The sequence below is a fragment of the Pteronotus mesoamericanus genome, unplaced genomic scaffold (assembly GCF_021234165.1).
Source record: "Pteronotus mesoamericanus isolate MK-2021 breed Mesoamerican mustached bat unplaced genomic scaffold, CSHL_Meso_final scaffold_125, whole genome shotgun sequence".
Lineage (NCBI taxonomy): Eukaryota > Metazoa > Chordata > Mammalia > Chiroptera > Mormoopidae > Pteronotus > Pteronotus mesoamericanus.
This window is the reverse complement of record NW_026555304.1, coordinates 7,207,254-7,228,446: the sequence shown is the minus strand read 5'-3', so window position 1 is coordinate 7,228,446 and position 21,193 is coordinate 7,207,254. Positions and strand designations below refer to the sequence as shown.

The 21,193-nt window shown below is 40.7% G+C and overlaps 1 protein-coding gene and 1 pseudogene across 1 annotated transcript; both read left to right on the top strand.

Annotated features, from left to right (window-relative positions):
• LOC129082261 (ras-related GTP-binding protein C-like) overlaps positions 1-13,748 on the top strand; it is a 35,229-nt pseudogene extending 21,481 nt beyond the window's left edge.
• Positions 13,749-13,838: 90 nt separating this feature from the next.
• CKS2 (CDC28 protein kinase regulatory subunit 2) lies at positions 13,839-19,651 on the top strand. Its single transcript, XM_054587954.1, has 3 exons — positions 13,839-14,040; positions 17,738-17,865; positions 19,365-19,651. The coding sequence occupies exons 1-3, from the start codon at positions 13,982-13,984 to the stop codon at positions 19,415-19,417; spliced, it is 240 nt and encodes a 79-aa protein (XP_054443929.1). The 5' UTR covers positions 13,839-13,981; the 3' UTR covers positions 19,418-19,651.
• The last annotated feature ends 1,542 nt before the right edge of the window (positions 19,652-21,193 follow it).

Below are 21,193 nucleotides of genomic sequence, written 5' to 3'. Positions count from 1 at the left end.
AAAGTAACTCTCAATGGCTGTCCTCTCTTCTCCTTCCCCCAAGCTAGGTTTATAGGGAATTTCGTCTATATTGTTATACTACCATCTTCAGTAGCAAAGTTAGAATGTTTCCAGTACCACATCTCTCCTTGGGGTAAATTTTAACTTGTCAAGAAAAACTTCCATCCTTGTATGCATACCCTTTGCAAAGGCACTTCAGCACACCTTCCATCAATAGGTAAAGACTATTTCTCCACCTTTAATCTGGTCTTGTAACTCGCTTTCACAAACACAAATGTGATTTAAGTGACGTTACAGGGCAATTTTTTTAAAATTGAGTTTATTCGGGCTGAGGCTAGTTCTTAAGTTTTTGCATTCTTGGAATGCTGCCCTGGAATGTGATCATTGTATAATGTAGCCTTGGAGAGGAGAGCTAAATTGCCTAGCCATCAGTTAGCACAAGCTGCAAAACATATGCACAAGGTGCTAAACAAAGCACCTGGGTGACGTGAGAAAAATGAGGAAAGGAACTGAAACAGAACCACCCTGGGTTCTATTACCTGCCACTGAAGAAAACTGTGACCCTCCAAATGCCAGTCTTAAGAGAAGGAAAGCAACTATTTATTTAAAGTTTATACAGATTTAGAACAATGGTGGAATTCTGCTGTTAATTCCCACTTCCTTTAAAACAAAAAAACACCAATCATCACACAGTCCTACCTCCCCTTGCCAAACCGGGCCGGTCAGGGGTACCATCTCCCAGGAAAAGAAACAGAAGTTTTAACTTAGCTAAGCAGACCCCCATCTGTATTTTGTCTTCCTCCAGTTATCCGTGCTTGGCTAGTCTTCCGCTCTTAAGTCCAAACCGCATGGCACTTCCTCATGGTGGGCCAGCGGGGGTTCTTCTGCATCCTTTCAAACCATGTGGCCAAGATCCCTGCACGCCTGCTACATTGGGCTCCTTTCTTAAGCCACATGGCAAAGAGAGCAAGCCTGCCCCACAGTTGGGTTTAAATCCCGTGGTGGATTTTCCTCCTTAACCCCATTTCCAACTCCTCCCACAAAGGGTTACATCTGCCAGTACTCTGGTTTCTTCTGTCTTTCTCAGCAGCCATTGTTAGTCCGGGCACTGTTGATCCCACGACGTGGGAACCGCCTCCAAACCGCTCACGCAGGCAGGCGCGGTAACCGGGGACCGCCTCCTGGCTTCATCAAGAGTTAGAGTAGAGCCCATTTCCCAGGCTCCTGCGACACAGAAATTAGCGTTACTAAAACACTAGCCAAGTTCTTTAGATATGCAAAGTAACTTTCACTGGCCTGCTAAGTTTCCTCTTTCCCCAGCCTGGTTAGTGGTGGTTTTCACCTTTTGGGGCACGTTGTTCCATACCCACTTCAGAACTGACCAAACAACCCTCAGATTCACAAGAAAAAAATAAATCATTGCTCTAAGCCTCTAATTTGGGGTGGGGGCTCGCCAGTTTATTTTGCAGCAATAGATCACTGATGTAGTCCCCTTTTATCTTTGTTCTAAACTAAAATCTCAAAAACATATCTGATTAGGGAAAATTTGATTACATCCAGAATCACAGCTGCAATAAAATCCATGAAATGTTTTTAGCTTTCCAACCTCTGCTGCTGTGGAAGGCTGTCAGAGTAGATTATAAACAGACAAAATTGTTAATAAACATTTTAAAAAATTCTTGTTTTAGACAATAAATGTATTGTGCGTTCAAGACATGACTCTCCCACCACCTATGATGAGGGCTGACTAGGAATGACCTAGCCAGAAGGAACGTGTATTGTTTTGGGAATGGGAATGGATTGCAACTCCCTCCTGATCGCCTTTTGGGAGCAACTTTTTGTCCTGTGATTGCTTCTTGACCTTTTCCTGCTGAACGTATACACTGATGTAACATAGCACCATGCCACGCATAGGTTTTTGCAACCTGGGCCCATGCTGCCTTTGTTTGGGACGCCTTACGCCTCAGACTGGAGGAGGTGTGGTCTCTCTTGCACAGCTGCTGTCAGTGCATTCCCCTTTAATGTGAGTAATAAATGGCATGTCCACATCTTCTAGATCTCTGGGTGGTTTCTTCAGAATATCATGAACACTTAAGTAGCTCCTTGGTTTGCAGCTCCTGTGTTGCACTTGGCATCACGAACAGGATATATTGGAAAATAGGCTTGTGGAATAGACTACATGTGATAGCATGCCGGGTTGGGGAGACCAGGGGGTAATCCCGGAAATAGTGAGGGTAATCCCGGGGTGGTGCAGCAGTATTGGAGTGATGCTCCCAACTCTTCCCTGGGCTTTGCAGAGGACCTGAATGGAGGAAAAGGAAGAAGCAGCTGAAGCAAAAGTATGGCACTTAGAGGGTAAAGTTAAGTGGAAATAAAAATAGGGAAATAGGATTCTAAAGCTAGTCCTAGCTTTCTTGAAATTTTGCCTTTCCTTTAGATTTTGTCTTTGTTTCAGTTTTGGAAAGGAGAGGCTTAGATTGCATTTTAGACTAATTAGAATTGTTTGGCTGAAGTCTAGTAAACTGGGTAAAGTTTATGAAGCATTCATGAATTGGTCAATCAAAATGATGCTAATTACTTATGTTTAAGTTGAAAAATATATGGCTTTGGTATTAAATGTATAAATTATGACAATGTATTTTGAAGGAAATAGAATTAAAAGTAAATTTTTCTAATTCCTGGATACATTAAAATGACAAACTAAAAGGGACTAGGAAAATCTGCATTGGGTCTGTGTAAGCTGAAGAAGGATTGTGTAGAAGGAAAAAGCAAAAAGATAAGCAAATGAGAAAATGTTGTGCTTTACATGTATAGTCTTCACATGTGTGATCTGTATGTGATACATGTTTTCTGTGTATTACATGTGATGTGTTTCCTGCCTCCACGTGGCATAATTAGAATGAAATATTTTATTGGTCTAAAGAAAGTAAACACTTCTATAAATTAAACAGGATCCTGTGGTCTTGACAAATTATTTGATGTGAAAAACAGTTTTAAGTTTAATTACTGTCTTTTAAAGTAATTAGTATAAAAAGGTGTTGGTTTACAAAAAGTTTATGTTATCATATTTTGGTTAAGTTTGTTTGACATCCCTCCCAAAGTTCAAATTTTAAGAGACTTTTTAATTGAGAAATGACTTGATTATTCCAGTGGGACCCTGGAATACCTAAACTATTTGTTCTCCTTTTATAAAAGAGAAGTTTTGAAATTAATTAGACCTATTTAATATGTTTGAAGTACATGGCAAGCTTTGTCAAATAAAGAAATAACTATGTTCCATTTGTATATACATGTTTTTATTTTTAAAGTAGATGTTCTACAGATTATATGAGTGCTGATATAATTTCATTTGTAATTTTAGTTATCTTAAAATATTGTTATAGGGAAGCAAATTCCTTTGTCAATTGTATTATACTCAACTCTGTAACCATGTCATTTTAAGTTTTGTCATTTATTAAACAGTCATTGTTTTGCTCTAATGCCTTTGCAAAAATATGTTGTGTCTTGAGAGAGGTTCACAGAGGGTCCTGACTTGTTTTGGATTGCATATTTATGAGAATGGATTTTCAGATCATATCTTTGAACTAAGTGAAGACTGCTGGAGCTCTGTGAAATAACCGGATTCACAGAGGTGCTTGCAGATGATCAAGATAAACAGAAATTAATTATAGGAAAAAAAGGAACTGAAAATAATTGTGGCTTTTATAACTTTTTGTTGCAAAATATTGCCAACATTTAATCATTTGTTTTTCAGACATAAGAAAACTTGGTTTCTTAAAGCAATTTATAAAGTATAATTTCATAAGCACTATTGAGGCATTTATATTTTTCTCCCCATTTGATCCCTCTGAAATTTGGAATCTCTTAATGATTATTATTCTTTCCATAGCAATACGTTTGTTTGCAAAATCCAAATAGGAATTTGATTTCTTTTTTTAATATATATATTTTTTTGATTATGCTATTACAGGTGTCCCATTTTTTTCTCCCCTTTATTCCCCTCCACCCTGTACCTCCCCTTTCCCCAGCATTTTCCACCCACCCTTAGTTTGTGTCCATGGGTCATACATATAAGCTCTTTGGTTTCTACATTTCCTGTACTATTCTTAACCTCCCCCTGTCAGTTTTGTACCTACTATTTATGCTGCTTATTCCCTGTACCTTTTCCCCCATTCTCCTCTTTTCCCCTCCCCTCTGATCTCCATTTCTGTGATTCCATTCCCGTTCTAGCTTTGTTTGATTTTGTCTTTTGTTTTTTGGGGTTTTTTAGGTTCACTTGTTGATAGTTGTGAGTTTGTTGTCATTTTACTGATCATAGTTTTTGATCTTCTTCTTTTTCTTAGAAAAATCCCTTTAACATCTCATATAATAAGGGCTTGGTGATGATGAACTCCTTTAATTTTACCTTATCTGGGAAGCATTTCATCTGTCTTTCCATTCTAAATGATAGCTTTGCTGGATAGAGTAATCTTGGATGTAGGTCCTTGCCTTTCATGACTTTGAATACTTTTTGCCAGCCGCTTCTTGTCTACAAGGTTTCTTTTGAGAAATCAGTGGCTAGTCTTATGGGCACTCCTTTGTAGGTAACTGTCTCCTTTTCTCTTGCTGCTTTTAAGATGTTCTCCTTATCTTTAATCTTGGGCAATGTAATTATGATGTGCCTCGATGTGTGCTTCCTTGGGTCCAACTTGTTTGGGACCCTCAGAGCTTCCTGGATCTCCTGGAAGCCTACTTCCTTGACTAGTTTGGAGAAATTCTCCTTCATTAATTTTTCAAATAAGTTTTCAATTTCTTGCTCTTCCTCTTCTCCTTCTGGCACCCCTGTGATTCAAATGTTGTATTGTTTAAAGTTGTCCCAGAGGATCCTAAGCCTCTCCTCATTTTTCTGAATTCTTGTTTCTTTATTCTGTTCTGGTTGAATGTTTACTCTTCCTTCTGCTCCCAATCGTTGATCTGAGTCCCTGTTTCCCTTCCTCTACTGTTGGTTCCCCATATATTTTTCTTTGTTTCACTTTGCATAGCCTTCACTTTTTCCTCCATTTTGCAACCATACTCAACCAATTCAGTTAGTATCCAGATTACCAGTGTTTTGAACTATACATATGAAAAGTTGGCTTTCTGTTCATCGTTTAGCTCTATTTTTGATCTGTTCTTTCATTTGGGCCATATTTCTTTGTCTCCAGGCAACTATTACGTTGGGAGGGGCAGAGCCTTAGGCATTCACTAAGGTGGGGCAACTCAGGTTGCTGCATTGTGATGCTGTATGTGGGGGAGGGGTCCAAGAGGAAGCACTGCTGCTTGCTCGAATCTTGGCAGGCTTTCAGTTCCTTCCCCTGCTACCCACAAGCAAATAGGACCTTTCTAGTGCTGATTGCTGGGTGGGTGGGTTTGTGTACATTCTAGGTCCCCATGGGTTTCTCGAGTGGATTTTCCTTTGAGGCTGAGTTTTTCCTGCTGCTGCAACCCCCACAGGTTTTTACCTTCAGAGGTTTTGAGGCTTTCTTTTCCTGCACTGGAACCTTGGATTGTGTGATCTGTCTTGCTCCCCATCGGTTCCTCAAGGTTTATCCACATGCTAATGTGGGACTGCCTGGTCCGCCACCCACCGCCTTGCCCACCCAGTCCTCCAGCCACTGCCTTGCTGTGCATCCACTCTATCCAAGCTGCCCATCTCTACCCCTCCTACCAGTCTGAATGAATGTTTGAATGTTTCTTCTTCAGCTTCTTGGTTGTCAAACTTCCATACAGGTCGATTTTCTGGCAGTTCTGGTTATTTTTTGTTTATAAATTTATTGTTCTCCTTTTGGTTGTGCGAGGAGAAAAAGTGTATCTACGTACGCCTCCATCTTGGCCAGAAGTCCAGAATTTGATTTCTTCATAACAGGACATATAAAGCCAGTTTCCAATTGTGATTTTATCAACTAAGTCTTTGACTGGAATGTCATGAGCAAAGGAGTTTTGTTTTGCCTGGGCTCTGGATGTCACCATAAGGAATTAAGATTGACTTTGAAGCCAATATTGGCCCTTGCAGAAATGGCCTGGTACCTGAGGGAGGCTCCATCCTGCAGAGTCCCCCCGGCTGCTGAGGATGAAGAAATAAACTGTACCAGATACGATTTTCCTGTCAGGAGAGGGGTGGTGATTCCCTCCAATGGGGAATGCTTTGAGCTCTTCTGTAGAAGTGGCTTTTATTGAGTTTAGCTTATATAGTGATAGATGGAATGCATGTAAAGCTCATCAATTAATGTTAAACAGTAATGGTTATAGGAAAGAGATATGGTTCAAGGATAATAGTAAAGGGATTACAAGAGTCTTTCTGAGTCAGGATGTGGTAGACATAGTGATGCCCATTCAGCCCTGAAAACTGGGAAAAGAAACTCATCCTATGCTCGGACCCCAAACGCCAGTACTCATTAACTCGAAGGCATTCTTAGCAAAGCAGGTTTCATAAGATTTAATACATTCCTTTTTCAGGCCTAATTGCCCCCAGAAACTGCCTGATCCAGTTTAGGGCTGTACCTGCCTCTAGTATTGTCTAAAGCCTGAGTCAGATGGGTGGAGAAGAGCAACCAAGAGATAAGGAAATTTCTTTCTGATAGAATGAGGACTCTGGCCATGACAAAGGAGAGGGGTGGGGGTCTTCTGCCCCTTCTCCATGTCCCCCAAGTCCTTCCCTGATGGCCCCTATGCAATTGTGCCTATCTTAGATTGCACCTGCCATCGAGGGGTCTTACCCATCATTGACAAACCAGCCATCCTCTGGGGCCAAGCAGGGTGATGTGATGAAGGCAGGAGTGCAGCCCCTGCCAGGGGGACAGGTTTTGTCTCCTCAGTGGCCTATTTTTCCAAGGTCTCCTTGCTCAGCTCCAGCCTTGGGGCCTTCTCACCTGTTGGCAAGGCTACAGTTCCTGAAACCAGGTGGAGGGTTCCCAACAGGTACCTTCTTTAGTCATGTGGTTCATGGCAGTCTTTCCAAGTGAGGGGAGAAAGCTACTTTCCTGAAAGACTACATGGGAAGAACCTAAGACATTTTGGGGATCTCAAGAACAGGAGAAACTCACCTAAATCTGCAGGTACTGCAGGCAAAACCTATGGCAGATGTGTGGTTTGGCTTCCCAACCCTGAGGAGCTAAATAAAACTCAATCTAGGAATTCCTTGTAACTTTCCAGCAAAGTAGATTTAAGAAACCCTGTGCCGTCAATTGCTATTCCTGTTGTATTTATGAAATAACCAGACCAAATTACAACAGGACTTAATACAGTAAATGAATTGCTCCTGATTCAGCTCTTTGATAACAAATGAGGGTAATTTTAGGGGAAAAATTATGTTTCAATAAAATCTATTATACATAAATATGGAAAGTAAGCTCTAATTTAGCAAAATGCCTATAAAATTTTATTTCTTACCTATGAACTAGACTGGATCCTGAATTTCTCCAATTTTCTTTCAAACTAGGGTGTCATTTTTCCTTCATCCTTTGATTTGGAATTACTGAGAACTACTGATTCAGTATCAGCCATACTGAATTTACCTGACCACCTGATGATATCATTAGAGACATTTAAATTAAAGATAAAGAGGCTCTATCAGATTGTCACTGCTTAATTCCATTCCAGCAAAAGCTTTGCACTTGGAAGTCTTCTCATCTGACACTGTTGCAGACTCAGAAACTGGTTTGTAATTTGTTGTGTTCATTAACCTTTGTATTCTTTCTGTTTTCATAGAATGTATACTATAACCTTGTTTACCTGGTTTCTCTGTCAAATTCTTGGGGGTTTTCTGGTTAGATTTTGTGGAAACAACACCTTTCTCCAAAGGCTGGGAATGCTGGCTGCTGTGAGTAATTGCTCTTACTATTGGGTCTGCACAGATTTCTCGATTGTGGCCTCTGCTGGCCTACCATGGTGGATTCACCCTGCTAACCAGACATGCTGGGACTTGCTGCAGGGCTGGAAGTCTTCTGACCCCATCTATAACAGATGTGTGAGAAGGTGTTTTCCATTTTGAGAGCAGACTAACTGTACCAAGACATAGATCACCTACAGAGTTTGGGATGGCATGGGTGGCTATTGGCATTACAGGTAAAAGTGTAGCAGCCCATACGTATAAGCACTGAACACAGAAAGGGGACTGCAAATGAAACAGTGCAACTCATGGGGTGGATGCCAGCAACCCTGTGTAAGAATATTATGATACTGACTGCTACAGACTATTGGTGGCATTCCCTCCTCCTGGGTCTATTTGGCTTTTGTATTGCACTTTTAGCCTTAGAGCGTAGCCTTTACTGTATATGTGGTATATGGATGCAAAGCGCCAACATGCTCACCACACAGGCCCCCTACCAAAAGAATTAACACAAAGAATGTGAGGTGGAAGAGCAATGTTGGGGTGGAGTGTGGGGTCAATGCATGACTCTCCCACCACATATCATGAGGGCTGGTCAGGGAGCCCCTGGCCAGAAGGCATGTGTATTGTTTGGGAAGTGGATTATAACTCCCTCATCTTCTTTTGGGAGTGGCTTCTTGTCCTGTGACTGCTTCCTGACCTTTCCTTCAGCACGTACGCACTGATGTAATGTAGCTCCAGGCTACACATAGATGTGTGTAATCTGGACATGTGCTGCCTTTGTCTGGGACCCCTTATAATGAACCTGGAGACTGTGCAATCTCTCTCATGCCAATCCACTGCTATTAGTGCAGTCCGCTATAATATGAGTAATAAACAGCAAGTCCATGCGCTAGTCCTCCAGATGACTTTGGGGTTCCTGTGCTACATACGCTAAAGTTACTTACTTTGCTTTATTTTCGGTATATAGCAGGTCTAATAACATTTCATTCAATGTTGTTTCTGGTCAGGGTCACTGTCTGTCAGTTTTGCGTATTCACCCCATTGCTTGCACTGGTTTCCTCCCATATCTCAAAGATGTGCAGTTCACATCAGGTGAACTGATGTTTCTAGATGTTCCCAGTCTGAGTGTGGTGTGGGTGTGAGTGCTCCCGGCAATGGAAGGGTGTACTGTCCAAGGTAGGTCCCACCTTGTGCACTAAGCTGCTGGGATACTAACCACAACGCTGACTGCACTGAGTTGGAAAAGAGTGATCTTTTCCTAATCATTTCTTAAATGTATGTATAGCTCATATTTATTTCAGTATTTAATATTTCAAGTGTTTTTCAGTCTTTATTTAGAAGTTTGGTGGTTTTTGTGACCAGAAATATGCTGTAGGAACTTAATTCTTGTTTATGTCAATTAGCCTGTAGTTACATTGGTTTCATTATACATTGTTTCACTTAATGTCACAGTTTCTGAGTGTTACCGGATAGGGGACCCGGCACTGACAGGGTCTGTCTAGGACCAGCCGGTAGTATGTGGGTTCTTGGCATTGTGTAGGAAAAACTTCAAGAGTCTAGGTGTCTATAAGGGTATGTTTTTGAAGCTGGGGACAGTGAAACAAGGCCCTACCGTAGAAGAAACAGTAAAGAGCCTAGGCTGGGCTGCCTTAACTCACTGGAAAGTCTTGGGGAAAAGGGGTCTTGGAGACAGGTTCAGGGCTTAGCCTAAGCTGAGCTGCTACTGCCCATTGCTCCCGATTGCAAGTCTCCTGGGGATCCTTAGAGTTAAGGAGACGCGTGCCTGTGAGGGAAGAATAGGGGGAACGAGGGGGAAAGGAATAGCATGGGCTGCTCCACAGACAGCCCTTTGTCTTTAGGCTCTTCTCTCTTGCAGGCAAGAAATCTTTGGGGACATCTCAGGGGAGGCCTTCAGCAGAATATTCATCAGTTTTCCCGGTGTGCTTTTTCAGGGTTGTGTTCTCCACTGACTGGTCAGTGCCAGGCGAAGGGTCCCTAGTCATTGCAACTGGTCCTAGTGTCCCCCACCTGGTTTTATTGCTTTTCTGGGCCTGGAGTTGAAATACAACTGAGGCTTAGATGTTAGCTCCAGGGAAGTAGCCTTCTGTATTGGCTGTAAATTGCTCAGCCAGTTTTTTCAGCTATGTCTGCTTCTCTGGTCCACTTGTCCTAGCTTACTGGTGCCTGTCTCGCAAGAACTTACCAGCGATGCCAGGTGAGGCCTTACAGTATTGTGAAGGTCTTGAATTCATTTCTACTCTTTCTTTCAACCCTTTGTGAACAGTAACCTATTTTCCTCAAGTCCAGAGTTGCTTTGGAGATTGCCATTTTTAATGTTCTTGTTGCTTTGTAGGTGTAATCTGCAATGTCTCCCTGGAAGCTTTTAGAACTTTGTGTTTGATATTCTTAAATTGCATTATAATCTATGGTTATATTTTTCTTATCTATACAATTAGCACTCTACAACCCCGCTGAATCCGTAGTCTTATCTTTCCTTGAAATGAGGAATTCACAACCATTATTTGTACAAGTATTTCATCTCCTCTATTGTTTTCTTTCCATTTGTGACTATTGTTATGACAGCTGTCACTTCTAGCCTCCTTGAGTCTTTCTATTTACCCTTTCTGATGTTTTTCTGGGACTGTTACTCGACCCTATCCTCTGGCTCACTAATGTGTTCTTACTTTGTATCCATAATGCCTTCAGTTTAGCTGTGAAATTTTCTTTTTAAAGATTTTATTTTTAGAGAGAGGGAAAGGGAGAGAGAAATAGAGGGAGAGAAACATCAATGTATGGTTGCCTCTCACGCACCCCCTATAGGGGACCTGGCCCACAACAAGGAATGCGCCCTACACTGGGAATCAAATCAGCAACCTTTTGGTTCACAGGCTGGCACTCAATCCACTGAACCACACCAGCCAGGGCATAGCTGTTGAATTTTTTATTTCAACTATTTATTTTTCACTAATACTGCCATTCCACTCATTCTTAAGACTGCAGTTATTAATATACTTTATAGTATTTACAACTTATATTAATTCTAAAAAAATTTAATTAAATGTAAAAAATAAAAACTTGGAAAGTATGCAAAGACATACAATATATACATATGATAAAAATTTAGCAAACCAGGAATGAAAGAGTACATCCTCAAAATCATCTAAAAGATATCTACAACAATTATAAAGCTTTAGCAAACAGTATACGAAGCTGGCTATTACATTTCAGTCAGTTTGTCTATCCAGTGCTGTTATCTTAATTTTTATAAGCCACTACTACACTGTCTTAATTTTTAGTTTCTTAACAAATTATGATGTCAGTCCATTGAAATGTATGTGCTATTCTTAGTTCTCTTCCATATACATTTTTGTCAGTTAAATAAGTCCCTTGAAAGTTTTTTTTAAATTAGAATGACTCTATGACCAAGTTAAAAAGAATTTATATCTTTACCACACGAAATTATTCAAGTGCTTTATGTCTCTCAAATATTCCTAAAATTGCTTATGTCTTTGTATATCTTTTGTTAGGTTAACTTCTAAGTATGTGACATTTGATGTTGGGTTTTAAGTCTTTTTTTTTTTTTTTACCTTCACATATTTCCCCTTTACTGTCTTTCTGTACTGGCTCAATAAGTGAGAAAAAGACTGATGAGCCCTATATCTGTTAAACTGAAGCACTAATTAAGTCTTCTGAAGAGTTTTACCAAGCTTTCAGGTTTTATGAAAAGCTTATTCTCTTATGTAAGAATGGTATTTTAAAAAAATGAGTTGGTTGCAACTCATGATGTGCAACTACGTCAGTCACACAGGACCCTTCACTTGGGTTTAATGCTTTGCCTTTATGTCTGGTAATTCTTACTAATTTTATTTTTATATGTATGTTTTGCAAGTGAAGTCTGGTGGGACAAGAGAGCCTGCACTGAGGGTTGGGAGCCTCAGTTTACATGAAGCCCTGCCTCCCACTGTTTCCCAGTTGGGATCTCATTCCTCTGGTCCCCCTCCTGGCCTAGTCTGCCCCTCACTTTCCCTGTCCCACCTCTGCCACCATCAGGGATCTGTGCATGGGGAGTGTTGGCATGCATGCCCTACAGAGTTCAAAAAACAAAAAACCAGATTACAGGAAAAACAAAGTAAATAACACCACAAGACAATCACTTGAATCCAGGGTGGGGAGTGCCCCACAGGTGAAAATGACTTTGTTTCTCTTACAAATCCGAACGTGAAAAGATGATGTCAGGGGACCTTGTTTAAAGACTAAAAGAAACATAAAACAAATTCAATGTGTCCAAGTGTCGATGTGGATCCAAATGAAGCAACCATAAAAAGGCACCTGTCATCAGAATCTAAAATAGGTGTCATACTTTTTAAAATTTTCTTAAGATGTACACCATAATGACAGAGATAGACACAAAGTATCATTTCAGAGTAAAATTGCCTTATATTTGGGATCTCTTTAAATATATTCTAGCAAAAAAGATGGGAATAGATGAAACAAGAAGGGCACTATATTTATTGCTGAATTGAATAATCAGTACACCTTAGTTGATTTTAATATTCCACTTCTCTGTGTTTGAAATTTTACACAATACATCTCTGTAAAAATACATTTCTTAGGAAACTTTTCTTTCCCAGCTTATACCGATAAGTTAGTGATTTCCTTAATCATCTCCCTTTAACGGTTTATTTACATCTTTACCTTCACAGTACATAACCACACCTAATTATTTAGGCATACATTACCTTTAACTTCAAATTTAGTGTTCACGTGCAAAGGAATCTGCTATGTTCTGAGTACAGAGTGGTGAACAAAAGATACATGCCCTCTTCCCCGGTTTTTGAAGAGTAGGCAACAGCGCATATGTGATGCCAAGCAATCCAAGCAAAGTCCGGTGCGCGGGGCTGGAAATCCGAAGGACGCAAGGAGGGAGAGGAATGGGGAAAGCGGGACCTCCTGAGCACAAGTTATAAGTAAGCCCTTTCATAAACCTGAAAGTAAAGGCCCATCTGGTGTTGGGAAGCTGCAGGGCCCATCTATGCTCTCTCATCAGCACTCTGCAGCATCTAACACTGAATATAGGCTAGGTTACTAGGAAAATAACACGCTCATTTGGGGAAATGTAAAAAATACTAAAAACGGTCACTTTTAATTGTCACCTAAAAAGAACCAGTATACATCTCGGCATTTTTTTCCCCCAGCAATTTTATTTAGGGTTCACTACTAAGAGCCAAAAGAACTTTTAAAAAACACTTTTAATTTGATAGTGTTATTTTTAAGGAATCTTTTTACACTTTTCCATTTAGAAAACACGCATATACATGCGTACCCACAGTGTTGTTATCCGAGCGTCCGCACGGTGTGAAATCATACGTTTTACCTAACGTCAGGCCTTTGGGGCTCGGCCCCGGGCTCCCCGTCCACGCAGCACCTTGATCGGCTTCTGAAACCTTCCATGCGGCTCAACCTCGGCTTCCCTGCGGCCCTACTCTCCAAAACAGGGCTCGTCCCCTCACCCTTCTAAACCTGGACTCTCCGCAGCCTCATGTAGCCGCCTCCCTCTCCCTACTTCCCACAGCCCTGGGACGCCTACCACACGCCAGACGCCCCAATTCTGCGCAAGCCAGTAAGCCGGCCCGCCCTGGTCTCGCCAAACCCCGCGATACCTCACACGTCCCGCCGGTTCGTACCCCTAACGGTTCTGCAGACCTGGAACGTTCCAAACCCCTACGCACGCGCTCTGCGACCCTTAACGTTTCGATTCCGCCCTTCCAAGTCACGCTTCCTACGTCTGGAAGGTCTCCGCCTCCACGCCATGCCAATCATCTACTTCTTCCCTCCGGCAACCTCGCAACAGGCCTCTGAGTGGCTGATCTTGGGAGTGAATAACACGGAAAAGCGCTGACGATAGGTTGGAAGCCGTCCCCGCCTTCCCGCAGTTTGCGCAAAATATGATTGGTCGATATCTTCCTCCAATCAGCGGTGGGCTGTCGGATTCAAACCGAGATCGTTCGGCCTGCAGTCAGTTAGTCGCAGTTAGGTCGTTACCTCGATCTGAGCCGGACGGTTGGTGCACTGCGTCGCGCCCATTCTTTCTGCTCCATCGCTCCCGCTTTGCGCTGCTCACTTTTTGGGAGGATGGCCCACAAACAGATCTACTACTCAGACAAATACTTCGACGAGCACTACGAGTACCGGTGAGCGGCCTGCAGGCGGGCTCCCTCAGCTCGGCGGCCTGGGCTCGGGTGGGGCCGGAAGTCAGGTCAGGTGGTCCGCGGTTAGTTGGAGTAGGGGCCCTGTGGGGGTCGAGGCCGTCGTGGAAGAAACGCGTCAGGGCTGGAATGTTCCCCTCTCCTCGCCTCGGTGGGTCGGCCCGGCCTCCGCTCTTTGTTCGGTTTGTAAGAAGGTTGAGGGAGTTGCGGGAAGGGGGCCGCTTCTGAGTTGCTGCCTTAAAGGAAACGGGCGGAAGGGCAGCAGCAAACCCGGGTTCTGAGGCACAGCCGGGTGGACCCTCTGAGTTGGGCAGTGGCCGACAGCCAGCAGCGAGAACCCGCCTACTTCATTGGTGCCACGGTTCTTGAGGATCGCGTAGTAGTTAGCATTTTTGCAGTTATTGCCAGGCGGAGGGTGGAAGGGTAATTTTAGTTTGTTAACATTGAGAACCCCCCCCCTTTTTTTTTTGGCTTTCGAAGTTAGTGATACTAAAAATGACCTAGAGGGGTAAACCTGGAAACTTGGCATGCCGATTGGGATTTGAAAAATGTTTTTTGGGTGACCTACGTAGCCTTTTGTGAATTAACCGTGATGACCAAGGGCATTATTAGAGGGGGTTCCTTTTCAGACTAAATTGAGAACTTTCTTGGATTTGGGCCTTTTTTTTTACCCCCTGCTAGTATGTATTGACCAAGTAATAATCGCTTTGAGGAATTTTTGGCCTCTTGAGTCGCGATGTGATTCTCTAGAACATAGTTACTGAAATTAACCTGTAAAATTAAGCAACTTGAATTGTGGGAGGGAAGAAACACGTCATTTATTGGTCTTATTGTCTGCAGACCTACTTGGGGCGTGGCTTCGAAGCCCGGTTTGACCCTGGCCATCCTGCTGGGTAGTGACTAGGAAACTGCTTTCTGGATCCAAGTAGCGACCTTGTTTTCTTGTCTGCTGTCCCTTGAAGTTAGATTTCTAAGAATGTTATTTGAGGAAGAAATAATACTGCGTTTGGTGTGTGTCTCTGTGTGTGTGTCTCTTTTTTTAGTGTTTTGGAAATCTCACAAGAAAAACAGGGCTGTAGAGATTAGTATTACATGCATTGTTTTATATTCCAGTCAGAAAAAGCTTGTTTTTCTGGATAGAAATTTAAAGTATTTAAAAAAAAACAAAAAACGGTAACTACAAACTACACAGCCTGAATGCTGTAATATGTTGGAATAATGTTCAATTACGAGATGTCGACCAAGAGCCTAGCTAGGGATAGATATTAATGGACAGAATGTAGACTGTATTACCTTTCTAAAACCTGGAAAAAATATTAATTCTGAAACACGTGTGGCTTCACGTAAATTAAGATACTATTCAAGTTTTCTGGTAGTAGTTTAATTTTTTAGTTTTAATAAACCAACAGTCATTGATGAGCACTAGATAAGTAGAGTGTGCTATGAAATTTCAGCCGAATTTACTTAGTAGTTTCTGTGTATTCATGTATAGAAGAAAACCCTGTCATATTTGAAGTGATATATTTCTAACCCATTATTAAAGATGATGGTCTTTCCTAATAAAGCCACTTACCTTTTTACAGTAGAACCAGAACAGCAATTAACTTTCAGAGCTACTTTTAAAGGTAAATCGATAGTTGATAATAAAATCAGTGAGGTGTGATTCTTGGGCAATTTGTACATGGTGATGCAGCATGCAGTGTGAATTTCAAAAGTTTTATTTTTGCTAGTATGCAGTTATCGACATCTTTGGTTTTTCTTTTGTAAATGCAAACTTAATTTTCTATTCCTTTTACTACACTTAGGTTCTTTTATAAATGGTCTTAAAGACTTAGTTCTGTTAAATAACATCTGGAACAAGTATGGTTTTAAATTTATCAAAGCTGTAAATTAGTATTTTAAAAATCCTTTGCACAGCTTCTGTTTGGCCCTCCTAATTGATTGCATCTTACAGCTCCTTTGTTGTTTATATTTGTCTTTGCCTTCTTCCCTCCATGAAAGCCCATAGTATTGAAATAAATACTGAGTTTCAGAAATAATTGTTCTTCCACATAGTTAGAAACTATCTCTGTGCAATGAAATACAGGTAGAATTTCTGTGTGAGTTTGAAGCAACGTAGACATTTTTCCTTTATAATCACACCTCAATGGTGAGCCTGTTTTCATGGTTTCTGGAGAAGGTAGAGGTTGTGACTTATATCAAAACATGTTGGTACATTATGTAGGTACACATAAAGATTTCTCACAGTGTGATAGAAATAAGATAACAGGTTATTTGCAGAACCTTAATATTAGATGTTAAAGCAGCATTTCAAGATTAAATGGGATAGCTGATAAAGTATTGCTAAGAATCACCATGTAGTTCATGGGAATTGGTGAAATTTTAACTAACTATGAGAGTAAGCTTAATTTGACTAGACCTTGTGGCAAAGTAGCTACATAATAAGTTTGTTCAAAGGCTTGCTTTTGTTCTGCAAATAATATGAAATTGGTACTTAACTACCCAGCCACAGACTAGGTTGAGAGCACCTTAGTTTTATGATGGGTTATGGGTTTACTTTTCCTATGTGCCGGAAAGTAACCAGATTGCACCTTTCTCATCTCCAGCCAACTCATTCACAGGAATAGATATCCTATACTAGTAAAAAAATTTGGTGGTTATGGATGACTGTGTATAAAACTAATACTCATAATTGGCAATGGTGCTAGAAGCTGATTTTCATGAAGATCTTTTTATTGTAATTAAATAAGGGGTGGTGTGCAGATTTGTGTTTAAGCATTTAACAAAGTTACAATTTGTGTTCTTGACATTGAAGAATATTGCATGCCTTCCTAAAAAATAAGTCTTGCATGTATAGGTCTGTTAACTTATTGGAAAACTGAAGGTTGCAAGATATATGTATATGTGATTGGGGTTTTTTTTTTACTTTTTATTCTGAACAAAGTGTAAAGCAACTTCTGGAGTGTACGAGGATTTGTATTTGCTACAAATTTAGTGTTGAGTAATGAAACCCAAATTAACTTAAAAAATGAGACTTTTTTTTCTCCTTGTGTAAAAATTACATGAGGCTGGATTGACAGCTCTACAATCAGGGTCCATACTCAATTTACAGTAGCTTCTGTGGTCTTATATGGCTTCTCTAGCTCCCTGGTCAGGTTAATATGCTTCATAATCAACAGGAAAGAGATATAGAGAAGAATTGGGCATGCTCTTTCCTTCTGCAAACACTCCATAAATTACTCATTTTCTGCTTATATCCCATGGCCCAGGTTTAGTCACATGGCCAGACACAGTCACAGGGAAGTATGGATGTTTTTCGGGTAATTCTGTGTTGAAATTAGTTTTTAGGGTCCTATTCCTGAAGAAGATTGAGACAACTAGCAAGCCCTCTCTAGTATGAAAAAAAAGTTAATCCTAAATAAAATGAATGCCTTCTGGTTTTGGACTGCATATCCTTACCTAATTTGAATTTAGGCCATTAAAAATTAGAATTAAAGGTAGTACAGATTGTAGTCCTCAAGACTGATGCCAACTGACATAATATGGTGGTTGCTTTAAAGAACTTTGAGGCAAAAATCCCTTATTTTAAGTATCCTAAAGATGCATGTGTAAAGTGATCATAATTGTAGAAAAAGGCATGTTTGCACACAGAACACTAATACTTGGCTGTGTCGTTCAACAGGCATGTCATGTTACCCAGAGAACTTTCCAAACAAGTACCGAAAACCCATCTGATGTCTGAAGAGGAGTGGAGGAGACTTGGTGTCCAACAGAGTCTAGGATGGGTTCATTACATGATTCATGAGCCAGGTAAGTTTTGCTGCTTGGGAAAACATTACTGAATTAGAATAGTAGCAGTTATGGTGTTGAAAAATTTTTAGTAATGCTGACATTGAGATATTCTAAAGTAACTCTGACAATTTTGACTAATTTTGAATTACTAGATTCTTTTCCTTCTTAAAGAGGGTTCCAGTTTTACAGTAAGTAAAATACCACATGAGTGAAAATAGTGTATTTTTCTCCCCTGCAAAAAAAAGTAAAAACATAGGCTGCTATTTTTAAAAAAAATTTGTCATTGTTAATAATCTTATTTTACCATAAATATACTTAGTATTCTGTTATCCCTTCTTTGAAAACGAAGAACTTATTTTAAAACAACTTAAGTTTCCTTAAGTTTTATGTACAGAGGCCCTGACTGGTATGTGGCTCAGTTGGTTCAGCGTTCTCCCACAAAGTTGAAGGTCATCAGTTGGATTCCTGGTCAGGGCACATGCCTAGGGTGCAGGTCTCGCTCCAGATCTGGACACATGCAAGACTTCTTTCATATTGATGTTTCTTTCCCTCTCTTTCTCCCTCCCTTCTCCTGTCTATAAATAAATAGGGTAAATTTTTTTTAGTTTTATATACAGAAATGTATGCAATTTGAAGTGATTTGTATTTTAACCTTCTATTAAAGGATAATTGTTATCAACTGTATGTAAGATTAAACAGATAACATTGCCACTGAATTCAAATGTGCTGTGTTACGCATTGTGAGTGCTTAAGTAGTTTTACCAGAGTTTTCCAGGTTAACTAAACAGTAAACTAAAACTCAGTGGGGTTAAGTTCTACTTATGGGTTATATCAGTAAATCCAATGTCAAGAATTTAAAATGCTTTGAACAAAGTTTGAAGGCATTCTGTAGAAGCTGCATTAGGTGGGCCTAAAGCTACCTTGTTTTCCACTCCTGCTAAGGAAAAACAGCAGTAGCAGCATCAAAAACTCTTTTAAGACTCAGTTTTCTTGGGATTGGGGCACGTAATCATATTAGAGTTCAAGAAGTGTCTCTCTAGATAATACAAAAACAACTGGGGAGACTTAACTGTAGATTCCTAGGCCACCTCCGCATAATGAAGTAATCTACTGGGATGCATTCTTGGGACTGGCATTTTTGTAAGCTGGTAGTTTTTGAATGAGGTGTTGATGTTTTTACCCCACAGAGATAACTTTTCTCTTTATTTTTTGCTGGAATTGAGATTCTAAAGGTAGAAACCATTCTCCCCAAAGTAGTTTTTGTACTTTGTACCCTACCATCCCTTTTTTCCAGGATGGGTAAAACTAAAACACTGGGGAAATACTCATTCTCAGGTGGTTTTCTTCTGTTTTCTGTTGACAGTGACTTTCAAGCAAAGTTTCGATACCTCAATAAGTAACATTAGTTGACAATAGGCTTATTTTACTTTATTTTGGTTTCATTGAGAATTCTTTGAATTTTGAGTGAAAATTAACCATGTAATATTAAAATGATATAAAACATTTTCTTTCCACAGAACCACATATTCTTCTCTTTAGACGACCTCTTCCAAAAGACCAACAAAAATGAAGTATATCTGGAGATCGTCAATTAAATCTTTTTCAAATTTAATGTATATGTGTATATAAGGTAGTATTCAGTGAATACTTGAAAAATGTACAAATCATTCATCCATACCTGTGCATGAGCTGTATTCTTCACAGCAACAGAGCTCAGTTAAATGCAACTACAAGTAGGTTACTTTAAGGTGTTTAAAATTTCTTCTAGTTACTTTTTCTCTTAATGTAAGTGCTTGTTTGACTTTACCTGTTAACTTGTTAATAAAGTTTGTATGTTGCATTTATCACTGTGTGAAGTCATTGAAGTTTATTTTAAAGTTAATTCATGAGTAGAGGTTGTTGGATTTCAGTTGGATGATTTTAGTCCTGAGGAAATGATTAAAGGGATTCAAAATAGCTTGGTGTGATGAGGTTATTATTTACTTATGAAGAAACCAAGAACCAGGGATGAATTCATTATAGCGAATTGTCTAGAATCTCCATTAAAACAGTATGGAGCCCAACTGGATACTTTGGGCTGCTTCCACTTACCTAAGAACTGCATCTATTGGCCTTGGGAGAAACCACTTAAACTCGTTTCCCCCTTTCTTCATTTGCCAGGTGGAGATGTTTCCTATAAACTATCACAGAATATTTTTAAAGTTTGAAAGCACCGTAAAAACCCCTTCATGCCAAAGGTATTTTGAGTCTGTAAATTTACCTTTTTAGCTGCAGTCTATCTTCATTGGTATGCTGGAGAGTCCTTTTAAATAAGCTAAAGGTAAACATAAGATCGTGGTTTGGTGGTCCTTTAGCGTCCCCCTTTAGAAAGGGGTGCTTTTACACGAGTACAGTAAAGACTGAAGCAACCTACAACTTGCTCCCACCTTCAGGAACCCCATCAGTTGCCTCCAGAGACTCATCAGTTGGAGGTGTAGAGTTAGCAATTAAACATGCCAGAATTGCTAGGTAAACTTCATTGCACTTAAAAGGTAGACCAAAGAATCCTGAGAGGTAAGAGGGGACGATCCCTTTCCCCACCTCCAGCACTGATTACTGCCGCCATATCCTGTATCTCTCCAAGGTCTGGAGGTTCGGGTGTGCTCAGGTATGTATGTTTAACCAGTGGGACCGGCACAGACAGACACCTGTCTGCATTTTTCCTGCTTGAAATGTAGTTGGTAGTCACTCAGTCCCTCTCGGTACAAGGTACAGGTTTCCTAAAGTTAACCTGAAGCCTAGGATTTTGAACCTAATCAATCCCTATGGGTTAAATAACCTACCCTAGTGGCAGCCTTAAATTTAATTCTTACACCTAGCTCGGGTGCAAGTAAGGAGTTCCTCCTGGTTTCCACCCCGCAGCCTCCTTCACCGCGTGCACCCGGCTCATCCTATTTAACTCCTTCCTTCTGGATGGCATTGTTCTACCCGCAAAAACCAGACTACTACTCTATCTCCCTTTACTAGCACCCTTTCTAATTGTTAATAGCTAATTGTTGAAAACTGGGCGATTTTGAAATTTTCTATGGTTCCAAAGTGCCTTAAGTTCCTAGGTCTGTAGAACTTAACGGGTATGCACTTCTAAGTCCTCAGCCTACCACACCTCCGCCCTGCTCGAGGCCCCGCTCCCCCGTATGGATTCCTCATTCGGGTCTAGCCCACTCAACCCGTGAGCAGCTAACTGCCTTTGCAGACTAAGGTACTCCAGAACCCGGCACACCTCAATTTAGGGGTCGAGGTTGTGCGCCGCCGCCGCGTACGCTTCCTACCGGAAGCAGGGCGGGTCGGGGCGCGTTTCTGTGACGCA